Source organism: Eptesicus fuscus, chromosome 20 (assembly GCF_027574615.1).
Source record: "Eptesicus fuscus isolate TK198812 chromosome 20, DD_ASM_mEF_20220401, whole genome shotgun sequence".
NCBI classification, from domain to species: domain Eukaryota; kingdom Metazoa; phylum Chordata; class Mammalia; order Chiroptera; family Vespertilionidae; genus Eptesicus; species Eptesicus fuscus.
This window is the reverse complement of record NC_072492.1, coordinates 51,203,292-51,221,999: the sequence shown is the minus strand read 5'-3', so window position 1 is coordinate 51,221,999 and position 18,708 is coordinate 51,203,292. Positions and strand designations below refer to the sequence as shown.

Here is an 18,708-nt window from a genome sequence, read left to right as displayed (position 1 = left end):
CCAGGTGGTTCTGCCCCGCGTCCGCCAGGTGCCTAGGGACGGCGCGCGTACGCCATTGGCTGCAGGCAGAGGGGATGGGCGTGGCCATGTTCTGGCGGCGCAGACTATTGGCCGCGAGCGGAGGGGCAGGGCTCGGTTAATAAGGCCGCTCGTGCTCGCCATTGGCCGCGTGAGACAGGTGGGGCGGAGCGGGGGCGGGGCAGCGCTCTCCATTGGTCGCCCGTGGCGGGTGAGTCCCGTGTGACGGCGCGTGCGCAGGGCAGGGCGGCGGCGGCGGCGGCGGCTCGGAGTTTGGGATCGGTCCGTGCCGCGCCGCTGCTGTGGTGACATGATCCGAAACGGGCACGGGTTGGCGGGCGGCGCCGAGCAGCCGGGACCGGGGAGCCGGCCCGCCGTGCGGGTGTGGTGTGACGGCTGGTGAGCGCGGCGGCGGGCGTTGGCGGGCGGGGCCGCGGGGGCCGCTGCGCTGTTGCCCGAGGCGCGTCTTGAGCCGCTTTCGCCCGGGGCCTCGGTCGGCCTTCTAAGGCGGGGGAGGGCGGCAGGCGGCGGACTCGGGCTGCGGGCTCCCGGATGGAGGACGCCTGGGACCCGGGCCGCCCCCGCACGGCAGCCGGGCGAGCGGGTCCAGGACGCAGGCGGGGCGCTGGCCCAGCCCGGGGACGCGGCTCCCGGAGGAAGGTGCTCCTTCCCCGCGATCGGCAGTAGCTGCGCACCGATCCGGGCCGCCGGCCCAGCGTGGGGACCGCCGTGGCGCAAGTCGCGTGCTTCCGATTTGGCGGCTTCAATCGGTTCAGGGCCGCCTTCCCCGGGGTCTGTGTCAGGCTCCCCGACGTGCCCGGCACAGGACCAGAGAGGCTCGCCCGGGTGTCTGGGCAGCGTCAGCGTGGGAATAGTGGGACCCAGGACCACCCCCCCCCCCCGCCCCGTGCAGCCCGTGGGCCCTCTGGCGAGCCACACAGCAGAGCTGGGTGATGTTTGGGGCTGTCAGTTGGTCACTCGCCACCCACGAAGCTTCCCAAAACCTTTGCTGATGGAAGCAGAGGGGGAAACACCCACTTGGCGGCGGAGCCTCTGCACCTGCACCTGAGTCACCTCGGGGCGAGGGAGTGTGGCTGCTTGTCTGTGGACTCTGACCTTGGCCCTGGCCAGGCCAGGTGCTTGCCCCAGCAGGTCACAGACACAGGGCTGCAGTGACAGCACACAGCCGGGACCCAGGGCCTCCTGCGCTCCGTGCACCCCCGGCCCGGCCTGTCCAGTGGGCACAGGGGTCACGGCCCCAGTGCCCTGGATTTGGACTGCCCTCTTCCCTTAACCCAGGGCCAGAGCCCTGTGACCCCCAGGCCTGTGTGGTGAGACGGAGGTGACAGGTGGCGCTGAGTGGAGGCAGGGACAGCTCGCCTGCTCAGGAGGCCCTGGGAGGCTGGGACCAGCTTGAGGGTGCCGCCGGGCAGTGTGGCCTCCCCAGCACACGGAGCAGGTGGGACCCGGCCCGACAGCGGCTGCTGCCTGTCTGTGGCCTTCAGCCGAGGTCACTCTTAGCCAGGCCCGGATTTGAGGCTAAAAGCTCTGGAACCAGGTGACAGGGAGGTGGTGGCTGGCCTCCCTGCGTTCCTGGGGCTCCCAGGGCTCCCAAAGCCAGCAGCTGCCCTTGTTCACTGGTCAGACGTTGTTTCCTGTTGGCCCAGAGACTGGCCGCCTGTCAGGGTGGTAGAGTTTAGCTCACCTCTCCTTCTACAGCTTAAAGGGACCACCCATGGTGTGTGAATTTGGGAGGGGTCCGGGGGGCCAGGCAGGCCCAGGGTAGGGGGCAGGAGCTGTTCTGTGTGCTCTCAGTCCTCAGGACCTGCAGGCCGTGGCCCTGGCTGCGTCTGGCCCTGGACCCCGGCCCGGGCTGTGCAGAGCTGAGCACCCCTCCCCTCTGAAAGCCCAGACTCTGCCAGACCCTGGGAGCAGTTCCCCGGGGCGGCTTCTCAGAGGAGCCAGCCTGTGCCCGTCACCGCCCACGGGCACCTGGGACTGACTGCCCGCCCTCTCCACAGCTATGACATGGTGCATTACGGCCACTCGAACCAGCTGCGCCAGGCACGGGCCATGGGGGACTACCTCATTGTGGGCGTGCACACCGATGGTAAGTGGGGCTGCACCCACCTCCACACCAATGCCCGCCTGGGGTTGCCCACTTGTCAGGGGGCCCCCACCGTCCCCTGGGATTCTGGTGGGGCCGGGGCCGTGTAGTTATTCTGGTGGGGGCGGGGCCGTGTGGGGGCGGGGCCGTGTAGTTCTCCGTCTCAGGCCCTGAGTGGTGTGGCCCAGGGAGGACGGTGGTGGCCACTCGGGGGTGGATGGTGGCCTCGGTGTCATCGTCCTGCCCTCTCTTCTCCGGCCCTAGAGGAGATCTCCAGGCACAAGGGGCCCCCGGTCTTCACGCAGGAGGAGAGGTACAAGATGGTGCGGGCCATCAAGTGGGTGGACGAGGTGGTGCCCGCGGCGCCCTACGTCACCACGCTGGAGACGCTGGACAAGTACAGCTGCGACTTCTGTGTCCACGGCAGTGAGTGGGCAGGCAGGGCGGCGCAGGCTGGGGTCCCAGGAAGTGCTGGGCCTCCTTAAGTGCTGGACGGCCCGAGCCCCTGGGTCCTTCCCCAGAAATGAGCCCAGGCCACGGGCAGGCCTGGGACGGGGGCTGTGAGCCCTGAAGGTCTTGGAGGCTTTGGGTTAACAGTCCTTGTTCCGTGTGCCTGTCACCTCTTAGATGACATTACCCTCACTGTAGATGGCCGGGACACCTACGAGGAAGTGAAGCAGGCTGGGAGGTACAGGTGAGCCCCACCATGGCCCCTTTCCGGGGGCGGGGGATGTGCGGGCCACGGCCTGTGTTCCTCCCGGTCGTGACGGGATGGGGTGCGGCACCGCAGAGCGGCCCAGTTTTCTCTCACGCTCTGTCCCCAGAGAGTGCAAGCGCACCCAGGGCGTGTCCACCACGGACCTCGTGGGCCGCATGCTGCTGATGACCAAGGCCCATCACAGCAGCCAGGTGAGGCCGGGGTGGGATGGGGGGCGCGGAACCTCCGAGGTCCCCTCACCAAGCACGTGGCTGGGGGGGGAGGTGCAGCCGCCTGCCTTTCCTGAGCTCCAGGCTGCGGCTTCAGTGTCCTGGGCGTGGCCACATCTGGAGGGGGCGGCCCAACCCTCGCCCTTTCTTGCAGGCGATGTCCTCGGAGTACCGGGAGTACGCAGACAGCTTCGGCAAGGTGAGTGCTGCCCGGAGCCACGCCCGCCACCCGGCTCCCTGCCTCCGGGCGCTGACCAGGTACTGACCAGCACTGCCTGGAGGAGGAGCAAGGACGGCCCACGGACAGGCGGCCTCTAACCAGGCGGCCTGGCCCTCTCTCCCTTTCTAGCCCCCTCACCTGACACCTGCCAGGCAGATGCTTTTCTCAGAAGGTTCCTCCCAGGTGACCAGCGGTGGCCTCAGGGTACGGGGTCGCAGGAGTGCTGTGTCCATGGCCTCCTTCCTAGACCTAGGTGGTGGCGGCTGCAATGCCCTCTGTGGCCACGGGGCGGAGCCACAGTCCCACCAGCCACAGGGCCCCTGCCCAGCCTAGCCCAGATGTGTACCAGGCTCTGTGGCCAGCCCTCCGTGTCCCTGCCTGAGACACCTGCCGGGAAACAGCACCTGAGCCTGTGAGCAGCTGGCACTGGGCTGGGTTTAGTCCTGACCTGGAGCCCCCACACCTGCTGCCTCCACCCCACACCCGTGCCTCCCAAGCAGGCGGGCAGCGTGTGCAGCCACCCCAGGCTCAGCAGAGGGGACAGGCGAGGGACGCGTCTGCGAGGCCGCTATGGCTGACCAGGGCCTCCTCTCGGCTTGTAGTGCCCGGGGGGGCGGAACCCCTGGACCGGGGTGTCCCAGTTTCTGCAGACGTCCCGGAAGATCATCCAGTTTGCCTCCGGGAAGGAGCCCCAGCCGGGGGAGACGATCATCTACGTGGCGGGCGCCTTCGACCTGTTCCGTATCCTCTGCGTGCCCGCACCTGCCCCGGGAGGCCTCGCTGACCTCGTGGCCCTGGGGGGTGGCTCGGGCACTGAGGGGGCGGGAGGGCGGCTGCCCTGCCCTGCTACTTGTTCCTGAACCCGGGCACAGACATCGGGCACGTGGACTTCCTGGCGAAGGTGCACAGCCTGGCGGAGAGGCCCTACGTCATTGCCGGCCTGCACTTTGACCAGGTCACAGCCCGGGGAGCCGGTCGTGGGGACCCTTGAGGTGGGCTCGGTCGCCCATGGGGAGCGAGGCCCTGGCTGCTGACGGAGGCAGAGGAGACGAGCTGAGCTGGGGCCTCTCGGGGCAGGGTTGTCCGCTAGGCCTTCCCCACGCCAGGGGGTCCCCACCAGGGGTCGCTGGTAGGGGGCCTGCTGACCGCCCCCCCTCTGGCCTTAGGAGGTCAACCACTACAAGGGCAAGAACTACCCCATCATGAACCTGCACGAGCGGACCCTGAGCGTGCTGGCGTGCCGGGTGAGCGCGGGCCGGCAGGGCGGGCCTGGCAGCGGGGACGTGGCCGGCAGGGACCCGGACAGCCTGCCCACCGTGCTGTGTGCCTGTGTCCGCACTGGCCGCCTCAGCCAGCGTGTGGGGCCATCCCCACCACCCTTCCGCCTGGGGGGTCCTTGCTAACAGCTGTGCCCGTCCCCACAGTACGTGTCGGAGGTGGTGATTGGGGCCCCCTACGCGGTCACCGCAGAGCTCCTGGACCACTTCAAGGTGCGGCTCCCAGTGGCGGGTCCGAGGAGGGCTGGGCTGGGGCAGGCGCCGGGCAGTGGGCAGTGGCTCTGGCTGCCTCCCTGGGGGCAGGGGGCCTTGTGGGTGGTCCTGGGAGGGCTCCCTGACCCCGGCTCCCTCTGCAGGTGGACCTGGTGTGTCACGGGAAGACGGAAATCATGCCTGACAAGGACGGCTCCGACCCGTATCAGGTGGGCATGCGGCCAGGGCGCCGTGCTGCTGGGGCTCGGTGGGACCACTGCTCCCCCAGGGCCTCACAGGAGCAAGTGTCCCCACCACACCGGGGCCCCGGGCAGCCTCCTGGGGTCCAGAGGAGGCCCTCATCTCCCCCTGTCCCCACCCTTCAGGAGCCCAAGAAAAGGGGCATCTTCCGTCAGATCGACAGCGGGAGCGACCTCACCACGGACCTCATTGTCCAGCGCATCATCAAGAACAGGTGAGGCCCCAGGGCTGGGGGGAAGCGGAGCCCGAAGCCGGGGCTCGCACACACTCACGCCCCCTCCGCCCCAGGCTGGAGTATGAGGCGCGGAACCAGAAGAAAGAGGCCAAGGAGCTGGCCTTCCTGGAGGCCATGAAGCAGCAGGAGGAGCCGCCCGAGAGAGGGAGCCACGACGCCTTCTGAGGGAGGACGTCCCCAGGAGCCTGGCCGGCCCTCCCTGCCCTGCTTCCTGCCTCCCAGCGGGCTCACGTGGTTCTCACAGCTGCAGCCCCAGACCAGGTGGCCCTGGGAGGGCCGGTGAGGACGGTCCTGCCTCCCCCTCCCTGAACGGCGCCCCTGACAGCGGGCCCTGCACCCTCCATTAGGCTGCACGGAGGGGCCAGCACCGTGGAGGGACCAGCGGGTGGGAGGAGTGGAGGGCACCTCCCCCCGGGGCCACCACCCGGCGAGCCTGGGGAGGCCCAGCTTCCCTCGGCCTGGCTGCACTGCTGGGCCCCCAGTCCGCCCCAGGAGGCTGCAGACCCAGCCGTGCTTCCTGGCACCCAGCTCGGTGAGAGTCCACTTCAGGGACAGGGACCCGAGGGCCGCACCTGTCCTCGGTGCAGGCCCGGCCGCCTTGCACGGCGCCTCCGCCCTGCGCTGTCCCTGGTGTCCTGAGCGGCTCCTGGACCCGCGCCTGCTCCCCCACAGACTCTTCTCGACTGACTCTGTGCATAACTGGCTGATGTGCAACCAAATAAACCTGGCGGGAGGTGCTCTGTGTCAGCTGTCGGCCCTGCTCCCACACCCGCCCACAGAGGGCAGCAGCGGGCAGCGAGGGCCCCCCAGATCCAGGCCCCCTCAGAGGCAGGCAGTAACGAGCAGGAGGGAAGCAGAGAGCCAGAAGGCTCCCTCGGGCCCAGAGTCGGTCACCGGGACGGTGAGAGGCCAAGTCCCAAAGCTCCACAGGACCACGTGCAGGAAGGATCGGGGCCAGAACCTCAGGGTCTCCTGCCACAGGCCGGCCCGGGAGCAGCCGTGGCTGCAGGTGCCGACCGACCGGGCACCTCGCTGGCTGGTTTCTGTCCACAGAGGCGTGTGAGGGCGTTTCCTCAGCCGCCGCCCTGTCCCTCCAGAACGCTCCGCCCTTCAGCTCCGGTGGGGTGCGCCCGTCATCGCCCCGGGAGCCAAAGCCAGCAGGCCCTCCCCGAGCAGGAGGGCGGCCTGTCCTGTTTTATCCTCTCATTTAAAAAAGTCCTAACCTGAGGGCATGTTGTTACTGATTTTTAAAGAGGGAGGAGAGAGAAGAAACATGATATGAGAAACATCCATCGATGCCTCCCATCCCCACCCCAACCCGGGATCAACCAGCAACCTCTGGTGTAGGGAGCTTCGCGCCAACCAGCTGAGCCACCAGCCAGACTCCACCTCAGAATCCTGGGTTCACATACACCCCAGCTGGGCAGGCTCCACCCACTGTCCTCCCTCCCCAAGTTGGGGGCCCTCCCTGCATCTCCACCCCATCTGGGTACCCCAACTTCAAGAGCTCCAGGATGCCAGATCGCCCCACACTCAGGCCTTTGGGCTGCAGGGACCCCCTGAGCAGGGAGACGGGGGCGTGGCCAGGGCTCCTGGACGCGTGAGTAGCCACAGGCCAGCCTGGGGCCCAGCGGGTGCAGAGCCTGGTGGGCCCGGGAGGTCTGCCCTGGAGACTACCAAGTGCCATGGGCACCTGAGGCCCCCCCACGCCGCCCTGAGGCCCAGCGGGCCAGTTGCTCCGGGGGTGGGACACCTCTGAGGCAGGTCCGGGCTTCGGGAACCAGGACTCAGGCCCACTCTCACCTGAAGCCCCAGCTCGCGCTCTGAAGGGAACTCAGTGGGACGGGGCCGGGGGCGGGGGCGGGGCCGGAATCAACCTGCTGGATCGCTCCCCGCCGGCGCCCGCCCTGCCCTTAGCGGGGGTTTCCGCCGCCCGCTGTCCCCAGGGCTGGCCGCCCTCCCGCGGGCTACAGAGGTATCGGGGCTCCAAGACCGAGACCCCAGAGGCTGCCCCTTGGACGGGAGCTTTGCCTGGAGACAGCCAGGACTCCAGGCAGGAGGCTCGGCTATGGGGGACACGGAGCTGCTGAGGGGTCTCCCAAGGGCGGGCGGGGCTACGGTGTGACGTGAGCAGTGAGGCTGGGGCTGCCCCTGGACGCGGCAGTGCAGCCCGGAGCGGCTCTGGCTTCGGGGCTGACCTCGGGCCCCCCCCCCCCCCCCCACACCACACACACACACACACACGGGAGCGGGCTGGGCTTGTCATTTATTCAGTTAACCGTCTACTGCGGAGCGGGGCTGGGCGGTACGGGGCGCCATCTCGGGGGTTCTGAGGGCACCCGCGCTGGGCCGAGGACGGGCGGGGTCGGGCGGGCTCAGGCGCGGCGACAGTCAGCGGCGCGGAGCGACAGGGAGACGTCCGCCCGGCACTGGAAGGTGGCGCCGCCGTCGGGGACTCGTTCGCAGCTCCGTAGGTTTGGGGTGACGTCCTTGATGCAAATGGCCTGCGGGCAGGAGGAGGCTGGGGGGGCGCCCTGCTCCCACCGCCCGCGCCCCTCCGCTCCCCCATCCCCCAGCGCAGGCGCTGCCCCCCCTAAGCCTCTCCGCGCCCCACTCTCCAGGGCCCACGCCCCCCAAGGCACTCACGGGGCTCCGCCGGCTGGAGCGCAGCTCTGGGAAGGCCCCGGCCCGGCCCTTGGGTCCCGCGCCCACCGGCGGCTCGGAGCGCCGCGCGTAAGGGGAGCCCCGGAGGCCGGACAGCAGCCCCGCGGCGCGGCCCACCGAGTAGGAGCCGGGCCCCGCCACCTGCTTGTACCAGGCGAGGCCGGGGGGCGCCAGCAGCAGGCACCACGCCAGGGTGGCGGCCGCCAGCGTCACGGGCCGGGCCATGGGGACGGTGCAGGCGTCGGGGCTGGAGCCGCAGCAGCGGGCAGGCGGCGCCTTATACCCGCGCGGGGAGCGGGGGCGGCGCAGAGGACCTGTCAGGCCTCAGGCGGTGCGAGTGCTGATGTGGGTGCAGGCTGGAGGCTGGAGGCTGGAGGCACTGGGGGGGCTGACGCCCCCGTCCTCCCGCCCTCACCGAGGTCCCCTCTGTTTCCAGCCCTGCCTGCCTCTGCTGGGAGGGGCGCCCCGGCCACTCCCGCTGCCCGTGGCCCGATCTCCAGGGGGTCTCAGGACAGGGGCAAGTGGGGCTGCGCCGAACCCCCAAGTAATCTGAGGGTGCCCAGCCCTGTCACCGAGTCCCCAGCGCTCATGAGGCGGGAGAGAGCCACTGACCACACTGCCCAGGAGACAGTTCTCAGGCCCTAAAGGGCAACTGGCTGGAGGCCACACCCCCTCCCTCACACCCCAGCCGGAGGCTCCACCAACAGGGCAGCTGGCGGGGAGGGGGGGTCCTCTGGGAGGAGGGGCAGCAGAGCGCCAGGCCCAGCTCTTGAAATGTGCACACGTCCTGGGGTTGGCGGAGGGCAGGAGACGGCACTGCCCAGCGAGGCTCACGTGTTGCACACCTACTAGGTGCGGGCGCAGAGCCTGACTGGAGCCACAGCCGAGTGGGGACCAGCTGGTGGCAGGGCAGCAGGGTGGCTCCCTGGGGGCCCCGGGGGCGGGGGGAAATGGGGGGCATGCGGGGAGATGACGAGTGGCCAGGGCGAGGTCTGCAGGGCGGTGGTGGCCCCTGCCTCTGGGGGAGGGATGGGGTCCTGAGCCTCCCTCCCGGGAGGAGGCAGTGACTGGACTCTGGTGTGTGCAGGGGCGGGGGGCAGCTGGGTCCAGCCCGAGGGGACCAAAGGCCCTGAGAGAACCAGGCTGGACCCCAGGAAAGTGCTGAGGAGCCCGAGTGGCAGGGTGTGTGGGTCCCCCGAGAGGGCGCTGTGTGACCTGGGCAAGCGGAACCCCTCTGGGCTGAGAGCACCTGTCCCCACGGGCGAGGGTGGGAAGCCTGGGGGCTGCAGGCCCTCCAGGGGTCGGCGGTGGTGGCCACGGCCCCTGCCCGAGGTCCTGTGACTCCAGATCCAGGCACGCTGGCAGGGAGGCCCAAGCACAGAGGTGCCCGGAGCCCAGGCCAGAGGCAGTGCTCGCAGGGAGGTGGGAAGCCAGGGCCTGAGGGGCACCAGGCGGGGCGCCGGCTCTTGCCCGACAGGTGACATTGGCCATTAGGCTGTCAGGAGCCCCTCCTCCCACGCCCACTCCCCGGATGTCCTGGTCACAGGTGTCTCCCCCTCGACGTGTCCCGGGACAGCAGCCATTGCCAAGGCCCTGCAGGGGGTTCTAGGCCGGGGCGCTGGCTGAGTTCAGTGAAGCCGACCATCCCAGGGCCTCCTTTCCTGTGGGCACATCGATGGGGCAGGAAGTGGGTGCCACACAGGTGACAGGAGGCCCCTCCGAGTGAACTGCCCTGTCTGCTCACCCCCGGGACTGAGGACCGGCCGACAGCAACCACGCCCACTAGGCAGAAGGGGTGTTACCTCAGGGGCCCAGGCAGCACCCCAAGGGGCCACTGAGAACGATGGGAGGAGTCCGTGTCAAAGGCTCCCCACAGCCCCTGGGAACCCCAGGCTCCACCCAGAAGCCACCCGACTCCCAGAAGCCACTGCCCCCCCAACAGCTGCACCCACAGGAGCCGTGGGGAAGCAAAGGGACCCACTGGAGCCTCCCACGGGCTGTCGCCCCCCAGGTGACGGAGGCCCTGACGCCTGAGGACACAGCCTGACGTGGGGACAGGTCCCTGGGCTGGAGGCACAGCCTCGAGGAGGGGGGAGACGGGATGGACAGACCGCCAGCACCTGCATTGCCCCCCACAGTTTGTAACAGCCTCAGCACCTGTTCGGGGACCCCCTGGCAGAGGGATCGTGGCAGTGGCTGCAACTGCCCAGCCAGGGCCCCGCAAACCAGCTCGGCTTCATCAGCGAGAGGCTGCCGCTGAGCCACAGGCTCCTTCGCTTCCCCATGGGCAGGAACAGACCCCAGGGCCTTTGCGCCTCCGGGGCCACCGAGCCCCACTCCTGCCCCCCCCCCCCCCCCCCCCCCCCGCTCCTCCGGCTGATGCTGCGCTCCTTTGCCTCCCGGGTAGTGACTCAGGGCTCAGCGGCACCCAGAGATGTTTATTCATGAGAGTTTTCATATCCACACGCAGCGCGGCCAGGAAAACAGGCAGCAGAGGCCTCCAGCAAGGCTCGGCAGTTTAATGAGTTGACTCATTGGATAAAAGTGTCAACATCGGGACTGAGGGAGCCACGGGCCGTGCTGGGTCCACCGGGGAGGGAGGGCCTCCGGCGGGGCGCGCTCACTCCTTGAACTTCCACTCCTGGCGGCACATGGGGCAGTGCTGCTGCACCTGCTGCGCGTTCAGCCACTTGAGGATGCAGTGCATGTGGAAGCAGTGGGAGCACTGGCCCCACACCAGCGGGCAGTCGTCGCCGGGCACCTTGCCTGCAGGGACAGGAGAGCGGGTCACACAGGGCACGCAGCAGCAGGCGGGCCGGGGCCGGGACCCCAGGACGGTAGGTGTCGGCGCCCAGGGTGGCCGGGGCCTCTCGGAGAAGAGAAGACAATTGCAGGAGTCACCCCTGATTCTGCGGGACACCACCCCCGTGTGAGCCCCCCCCAGGGAGAGCAGCTGGGGGGCATCAGTGGCAGGAAGAGCCCTGGCCTGGCTCACAGCCCCCACCGGCCTCCCCCGGGCCTATCAGCAGACACTGCAGCGCGGCCACCGACCTGCGATGCCAACGCTGCGACGTGACCGTCTCAGCGCAGGAGCTAGTCCTTTCTTTTTAAAAGTATTTTTATTGACGTCAGAGAGGCAGGGAGAGGGAGAGAGACACATCAATGATGAGACAGGCCCCACACTGGGGATCGAGCCCGCAACCTGGGCCTGGGCCTGGGCCTGGGCCCCGACTGGGAATCAAATCAAGACCTCCTGGTTCACAGGTCGAGGTTCAATCACTGAGCCACGCCGGCCAGGCAACCTTTTAAAATGTATTTTCTCTAACAAAAATGTCACTCGCTTTCTGAAGCTTTTATGACACAACCAGAAAACTATATACTTAGAAAATACAAAATTATAGCCCTCACTCTCCTGCCTGTGCCAGGAGCCCACACCATGTGACACCCCCACACTCAGGGCCTTTCGGGCCTCAGCAAACTCCGCTCGGAATCACCCTATCAAATCAGGTGCCTTACAAACAGGAAGAAGAGCAGGAGCAGCCAGCCCACTGCTGGGGTCCCGCGAGCCCACCGACAGAGGCACCAGGCCGCCCTGAGCCCTGCTGCCCGGGACAGGGCAGTGACTCACAGGGGCCTGCCACCGTCCGATGGCAGTCCTTCTCAGTTAGAGCTCGGCTCACCGGGACTTTCACTCCAGAGCCTGCTGGGCCCAGGAGCGGACTTACAGCCTCAGGTGCTCTGGGTTTCCCCAAGGACTTCCACTTGAGAAGAGAAACCCAGTGCCACTTAGTCTGTACAGAAAGCACCTGAGCTTGTCAAACGCCTTGCACGTCCCAGCTGGCTCCCTCAACAACCACCAGCAGGTCCACAGGTCAACTAAACCCTCCCCTCTCCGCAGCTGGCAGGGTCGCACACGAAGACACCAGCCACGGGCCCAGCTGGGATGGTGCCCGCTGGGCTGTGCAGGCCCTGGTGCATCTTGAACACAGGCTCACCCCCCCACACCCCTCACCCCAGGGCAGTGACACAGAAAAGACTTCTGAAGACTTTTCAGAAGGTACAATCTGTTGCTTAGAAAGTTGCAAGAACTCCCCCCCCTCAGACTCCCTGGCCTCTGTGTACCCTTGGGAAACTATTTTTTATTTTTTAAAATATATTTTATTGATTTTTTACAGAGAGGAAGGGAGAGGGAGAGAGAGCTAGAAACATCAATGAGAGAGAAACATTAATCAGCTGCCTCCTGCACACTCCCCACTGGGGATGTGCCCACAACCAAGGTACATGCCCTTGACCGGAATAGAACCTGGGACGCTTGAGTCCACAGGCCAACGCTCTATCCACTGAGCCAAACCGGTCAGGGCATTGGGAAACAATTTAAAATGGATTAAAAACACACCCAGATCAAGTAGAGCCAATCAATGGCTATCTCAGGCTCCTCCCCACCCATGTGATTGGATCTGGACGGATTACCTACTGGTGATGAGATTTCCTCTCAAAACAAAGCAGATGAGATTAAGCCTCGAATAAAATAGCATTTACTTATTGATGTTTCTAACTCTCTATCCCTCTCCCTTCCTCTCTGTAAAAAATCAACAAAATATATTTAAAAATAAAATAGCACTTGTATGCATGCATATAAGCATAACCAATGGACGAAAAACACTGGGGGGTGAGGGCATATATGGGAGTGGGGTGGGGGGGGCAATGTGTACACATATAATACCTTAATAAAAAAATGAAAAAAATTAAAAATTATCTCTTAAAAAAATAAGAATAATAAAATAATAAAAATAAAATAGCATTTGCACTAACATTCCCCCATGGTTCGCATTTCACTGTAAGAAGCTAAGCCCTGTCGCTATTCTGGGCGCTCAGCCCCACAGAAAAGGCCTGGTCACCGCTGGGCAGTGGGGAGGCCTCAGTCCCCTGGCAGAGTCCTCCCCTTGCCTCTGCTCTGTGTTCCCTTGGGTCTGACGAAAAACTCAACCCACTGCAGCAAACCTCTGCTTTTGACCTAAATAGACAGCAAAATATTTCTACTTTGCAGAACAGGCCGGGGACAAGGGAAATCCAGTGAAACCTGATGGTCAGCAAGATATCACACACACACACAGATACAAACACAGATACAAACACACCAGCTTCCTAAAGGGGTCGGAGGTGAGAGAGAGAGAGAGAGAGAGAGAGGGAGGGGGGGGGGGGGGCGGAAGGCCTGCTCAAGAACAAGCAGCTAAAAAAAGACAAAAAGATCAAACAGGTAGCGGGCAGGGCAATCAAACGCGGAGCCCCGGTCGGCCCAGCGGGAATAGGACCGGGGCGGCTGGAGAGCCGTGAGCAGGACGAGGAATGGGCAGCGACACCGAGGACCTCGCCGGCGGCGGGCCCATTCGGAACCGGGTGAAGCGCGGCGGTGCGGGGCCGGTTTACCATTCACTTTAAAACGCTTCCCCCAACCAGGAGGCCCAGCGGAGCCTTCCTCACGGCTCCTACGTCCCGGGTGGGGGGAGTCTCCTTACAAAATTCCTTTTTTGTTCGATTATTTTCAAATAAGTTCCAACCCCTCTCTTTGCCCCACGCGTGTCCCAGCCCAGTGTGGTCCCTACAAAACTGATGGCGTCTTGACCCACGTTCGGACCCAAACCGCCTACCGTTCTTCTGCCAACTTTTCTCGAGGGGAGGGACCCAGAACCCAGGCACTCGGCGCCGGTGTTTCCGGGGAGACGCCGGGGCGGGGGGCGGGGCGGGGGGGGCGGGGGGCGGGGCGGGGGGCGCGGGCACTCACAGTCCGGGCAGCAGCCATTGAAGGCCATCCTGCAGATGCCGCAGTTCTCGTCGTTGGCCACCCAGAGCCAAGTGGCCACGCCGTTCCAGCACTTAATCTTCACCTTCATGGCGGCGGGGCCTGCGGGCGAGGGAGAGACCGCTGCGGCCGAGGCTGCGGGGCTACCGCATCCAGGCGCCGGAGACACCGCCGAGAGGGGCGAGGGCGCCTGGGCCGGGGTCGCCGAGGGAACCGGGCGCCGCAGAGCTCGGCACGCACTCGGACCCCGCACTCGGAGGCCGCCGGCGGGGCCCAGCTCTCGCTACCTACCGGGCCGCTGCGGGCCGCGGACCGACGGGAGACCCACGCCTCCCGCCGGAGTTCACCCAGGAAACCGCCCGAGGGCTGGGGTCTCCGAGGGAAGAGCGGGGAGCCCCGCCCCCGGTCAGGCCCCGCCCCCGCTCCGCCCCCGCTCCGCCCACCCGGAGGATTTAAGCGCGCGCAGCGCCGCCTTCCTACAGTTGCAGCGCCGGCACCGCGCGGGAAGGTCCAAAACGAGCGCGACCGCAGCCCGGCACCTCGCAGTACCGCCCGCCCAGCCCCGACCCCTGCGCGCACGCGCCGCCCCGCCCCTCGCTGCGCCCGCAACCAATCGCCGGCCGCGCAGGGGACGCCGCGCCGGAAGTGACGGACCGGCGTGCTGACGCGCGGGCTCGAGCCGAGGCCGATTCCGCGCCCGCCATGGCCGACAAAATGGACATGTCTCTGGACGACATCATTAAGCTGAACCGGAGCCAGCGGGGCGGCCGCGGCGGGGGCCGGGGCCGAGGCCGGGCCGGCTCCCAGGGAGGCCGCGGTGGCGGAGCGCAGGCCGCCGCACGAGTGAGCCGGGGCGGCGGGCCCATTCGGAACCGGGGGGCCCTTGCCCGCGGCGCGGCGGGCGGCGGAGGCAGGAACCGGCCGGCGCCCTACAGCCGGGTAAGTGCAGCGGCCCGCGGTGGGGCAGCGGCGGGCGGGGCGGCGCGCGGCGGGGAAGGCGGTGGGCGGGGTCGGGCCGGGGGGCGCGGGCGCCGGGCCGGGCGGGAAGGTCGCGCGCCGGCCGGGCCCGGGAGGCGGAGACCCTCTCCGCCTTTGTTTGGGCTGAGCAGCCGGCCTCGTGGCGGGGGTTCGAGGGGACGCTGGGCGCGGCCGCCCCGGCGGCGGGAAGTTAGTTGGAGGGGACGGAGAAGTTGCGGGACAGGGCCCGGGCGCCGGCGGGGGCGGGGGCGGAGGGCTGGCGGCCCCTCGCACTGTCCTCCGGGCCCCGGCGGGGAGGGTCTTGCCGCGGCTGCGAGGGAGGGAGGAAGAGCCGTGCAGTGGGACTCACGTTTCTGTTTTCGCGTTTCTTCCCTTTTCAGCCGAAACAACTTCCCGACAAGTGGCAGCACGACCTTTTCGACAGCGGCTTTGGCGGCGGCGCCGGCGTGGAGACGGGCGGGAAGCTGCTGGTGTCCAACCTGGACTTCGGAGTGTCCGACGCTGACATCCAGGTGAGGGGCCGCGCCTCGCGGTCAGCAGTCCCCCGCGCGGAGTTGGTCGTGTTGCCTTGGGATGTGGTCCCGGGCCCCCTCCCTCCAGGCGCCCCAGGGCAGCCAGCGTCCCCCGTGCGGGGCTGCCGGGTGCGGCGCCGAGGCCGTGCTAGAGCTGCACCTCTGACAGGAGGTTCGTTTGTGCGGGAAAGGCCGTCAGCCTAGCGAGGTGCGGGCCGGCCCCTGCCAGAGCCTCCCGGTCCCGCAGGCACTGGGACAGCCTGGCAGCCGTGAGGGGTCCCCGTGCTACGGTGGAGCTAGGCTGCCTGCTCGCCGTCTACGCGGTCTGCAGAGGCGGGGTAGCGCGTGTCCCCGACTGTTTGCCGCGAGCCCTGTGTCTCTCTCTACCTGTTGTTTCACTTCCCACCACCCTCAGTCTCGCTAGTGGCCCCCATTTCAGACCCACCTTTGGTTGAAGGCTCTGCGTTTGTTTCTTGCTTTTAGTTATTATTGGTTGAGTCCCAAAAGGGATTTAAAATCGTTCTGTGGCTAAGCGATGGCACCGTGGGGGTCAGGTGTAGAGATGGCCGGGTCAGGGTGTCCCCGCGCTCAGCTGTGGGAGGACAGAGCGAGGCCGGTGAGCACTCACAGTGTCTCAACACTTTTTTTAAGGTGGTTTCTGGCATCCACTGGAAACCGCTTTTGGTGACCTCCTCTTCCCGCTGTGTGCCTGCGGCCGGAGTAGCCCCACACTCTGGGTTCCCTCTCCAACTCCCAGCCTGCCTGAGGTCAGGGCAGTTCCCATGGCAGCGCTTGACTTGAGACTTTGCGGCAGGCTTGAGTAGGAGGAGAGGGGAAGGTGAGCCAGAACCTGCCCTGGGGGAGGGGCTGGGGCAGGGCTCCCAAATCAGTGGGCCCTTGGAGCTGGTGCACACGGCAGGTGGTGTCCCTGGTTCTGTGATCTCCGCCTTTGCTGATGGTTGGCACCGTCCTCGGGCGTGTTGTCAGCTCCTTTGTCAAAGAAGACAGCGACTTCAGGGGTGCCCCTCACTGGGGGGCTGTGTGTGCAGATGTCAGGCCCCCATGTTGGCAAGGGCCCTCAGGCCCAGCTGTTCTGGAAGTTGCTGTCTCGCCTGCCCCGTCCTTCCCCACATCTCCACTCCCGCTGTCCTGCCCCCACCTGTATGTCTGCCCCCCAGGGAAGTGCCCTCAAAGTAGCTGACGCTCCCGGGGGCTGTCCCTGGGCCCCAGGAGGAAGGAGTGTGGCTGACAGTGCTCTTCCTGACTCCCAGGAGCTGTTTGCGGAATTCGGGACTCTGAAGAAGGCCGCCGTGCACTACGACCGCTCTGGCCGCAGCCTGGGAACCGCCGACGTGCACTTTGAGCGGAAGGCAGACGCCCTGAAAGCGATGAAACAGTACAACGGCGTCCCTTTGGATGGTGCGTTGGGGGTTCGACGCAGGGAGGCTGAGGGCTGGCACCTGTATGCTTGTCCCCCATTCTGCACCCTCTGCTGCCCCTTCATCCGGACCCACCTCTTGTGAGCCCCATCCAACAAGCCACGTTCCTCCCCTCCTGGCGCTCCTTCCCGAAGCCTCACCTTCTCAGAAGCGCGGGAGTGCTGCTCTGCAGGCGGGCTGAGGGTGTCCGGGCGCCCCCCCTTCCACCTGTGAGCGACGCCCGTCTGAGCCAGGCTGAGGAGTGAGGCAGTGGCAGGCTGTCCTTGGCGCTGTCTTCTCCTCCCAGTGGGTCCATTGGGGGCGCCCCGGACCCTTTCCAGCGCCTGCATGACAGCGGGTTGGGCGCCCCGTGGGTGTCAGGCTCTGACGGGAGTGTGCCCTCTTGTGTTCCTGCCGCAGGCCGCCCCATGAACATCCAGCTCGTCACCTCACAGATAGACACGCAGCGCAGGCCGGTGCAGAGGTGAGTCTGGTGTCTGGGGGGCTGGCCGCGGGATCATCGTCAGGCCCCAGATGTGAACGTGCCCCTTCTCCTCCCTAGTGTCAACAGAGGCGGGATGACTAGAAACCGAGGATCTGGAGGCTTCGGCGGCACTCGGAGAGGCGCCCGCGGAGGCAGCCGGGGCAGAGGCAGGGGCACCGGCCGGAGTTCAAAGCAGCAGATCTCTGCGGAGGAGTTGGACGCCCAGCTGGACGCTTACAATGCCAGGGTGAGTCCCGGGCCAGGGGGCTGGGGCCGGCTGAGTGGGAGGGTGGGGAGCCTCCCCTTCTCTGGTGGTGGGACGGCCTCTGACCCCCTTTCTCCTGTTGCAGATGGACACCAGTTAGAGCACCAGCGAGTCCGTGCATGGAGCTGGGCCTAGACGTCCTCGCGCCCTGCTTCCCGAGGGCGGCCGGCGGGGCCTGTGGCCAATGATGGAGTTGTTTCTTCTGTTTTGAAATAGGATTTAAAACTCATGTAAAGATTTTTCTTTTCCTTTTTTTTTTTTTTTTTTTAATTCTGAAACAGACCTGTTTTGTACCGAGTTATTTTTGGGATAAATTTTACTGGTTGCTGTTGTGGAGGAGGTGGCGTTTTCACCTTTGCCATAATAAACAGAAACGTGTGTAGAACTGGCGCTCTGATTTGTCGTTGGAGCCCTCGCCTGGGCCACACTTTGGTGCTGACCGGGAGGGAGGAAGGGACACGGGGCGAGTGGAGAGCAGCCCTGCGGGCATCTGGTGTCCTGGCAGGCTGGCACTGGAGCTGGGGAGGCAATGGCTGCCTCTCCGATGTTCCAGGGATCCTGACCTCCCGCTGACCTGGGCGGTAGGGAAACTCGGAGCCGTAGTCCCTGCTCCTGAAGCCACTTGTGACCTACCTGCCCTGTGGGGGCGGCTACCTGTGCTGCTGCTCAGGAACCTGGCGTTGGCAGCTCTGACTGCAGCGCCCTCCCTTCCTGGTGTCCTTCCTGTCCGCCAGGCGGAGCAGGGCATGGGGTCCTCTGCCTGTGCTGACAGTGCTGGCGGAGACTGGCAAGTCTGACCTGCAGAGCCAAGGGCTGGTGCACACGTGTGCCCCTCTGACCACTCCGGACAGGTCAGCAGGCTAGGACCACAGTGGGTGCAGGTCAGGGGGACTGAGATCCCCGTGGGAGACGGCTTGGCTGTGGGCTACTCATTTCTGCCTGCAACCCACCAGAGCCACAGTTCTGTTCTGTGGCTCACACCCCGGGGAGCGCTGGAGGGGCAGCACTTACCACCTGACTCGGACGGGAGGGCGGGGTGGGGACAGGGAGAGGAGCTCCAGGGTCCCCCAGCCTTGCAGCTAGGACCAGAGGAGGGGTGCCTCCAGTAGGAAGAGGGACCCAAGCATGCTCCGCCAGGCCCCTCCTGGAGGCAGCCTGCAGCTCAGGCTGCTCCCAGTCCCCAAGGGGCTGGAGTGTGACGGGTGGCCCTGTCACTGCCCACTCAGTGCTGTCCCTGCAGAGCCAGTGGCTGCCACATTGCAGCCTGTGCAATGCGGGGCACCGAAGGCCCTTGGAACAGCCGAGCCTGGCTGGAGCTGCTGTGGCCCAAGGGGTGGATGTAACGGGTCG

The 18,708-nt window shown here is 66.4% G+C and overlaps 4 protein-coding genes across 8 annotated transcripts; 2 read left to right on the top strand and 2 right to left on the bottom strand.

Moving 5' to 3' along the window:
• Positions 1-259: 259 nt before the first annotated feature.
• Positions 260-5,979, top strand: PCYT2 (phosphate cytidylyltransferase 2, ethanolamine). Of its 4 annotated transcripts, none has more exons than XM_054708973.1 (14): positions 260-417; positions 2,040-2,128; positions 2,390-2,551; positions 2,774-2,819; positions 2,950-3,034; positions 3,207-3,251; positions 3,402-3,476; positions 3,875-4,013; positions 4,145-4,227; positions 4,439-4,516; positions 4,697-4,762; positions 4,906-4,971; positions 5,128-5,216; positions 5,291-5,979. In XM_054708973.1, exons 1-14 carry the CDS (start codon positions 329-331, stop codon positions 5,400-5,402), a joined length of 1,224 nt encoding a protein of 407 aa, XP_054564948.1. In that variant the 5' UTR covers positions 260-328; the 3' UTR covers positions 5,403-5,979. The 4 variants fall into 4 exon arrangements, with proteins under 4 accessions (XP_054564948.1, XP_054564946.1, XP_054564945.1 ...); XM_054708971.1 differs by having other exon boundaries at positions 2,753-2,819; positions 3,402-3,455; XM_054708970.1 differs by having other exon boundaries at positions 2,753-2,819.
• A 1,515-nt stretch (positions 5,980-7,494) lies between these two features.
• On the bottom strand, positions 7,495-8,237 carry NPB (neuropeptide B). Its single transcript, XM_054708976.1, has 2 exons — positions 7,884-8,237; positions 7,495-7,741 (listed from the first exon to the last, which is right to left on the bottom strand). Exons 1-2 carry the CDS (start codon positions 8,124-8,126, stop codon positions 7,613-7,615), a joined length of 372 nt encoding a protein of 123 aa, XP_054564951.1. The 5' UTR covers positions 8,127-8,237; the 3' UTR covers positions 7,495-7,612.
• Positions 8,238-10,405: 2,168 nt separating this feature from the next.
• Positions 10,406-14,262, bottom strand: ANAPC11 (anaphase promoting complex subunit 11). Of its 2 annotated transcripts, none has more exons than XM_008154981.3 (3): positions 14,182-14,262; positions 13,684-13,803; positions 10,406-10,667 (listed from the first exon to the last, which is right to left on the bottom strand). In XM_008154981.3, exons 2-3 carry the CDS (start codon positions 13,790-13,792, stop codon positions 10,522-10,524), a joined length of 255 nt encoding a protein of 84 aa, XP_008153203.1. In that variant the 5' UTR covers positions 13,793-13,803; positions 14,182-14,262; the 3' UTR covers positions 10,406-10,521. The 2 variants fall into 2 exon arrangements, with proteins under 2 accessions (XP_008153203.1, XP_027986216.1); XM_028130415.2 differs by lacking the exon at positions 14,182-14,262 and adding an exon at positions 13,993-14,111.
• Positions 14,263-14,333: 71 nt separating this feature from the next.
• On the top strand, positions 14,334-17,747 carry ALYREF (Aly/REF export factor). The gene is made up of 6 exons (XM_054708975.1): positions 14,334-14,640; positions 15,060-15,191; positions 16,463-16,610; positions 17,030-17,093; positions 17,172-17,340; positions 17,444-17,747. The coding sequence occupies exons 1-6, from the start codon at positions 14,404-14,406 to the stop codon at positions 17,456-17,458; spliced, it is 765 nt and encodes a 254-aa protein (XP_054564950.1). The 5' UTR covers positions 14,334-14,403; the 3' UTR covers positions 17,459-17,747.
• Positions 17,748-18,708: the final 961 nt, after the last annotated feature.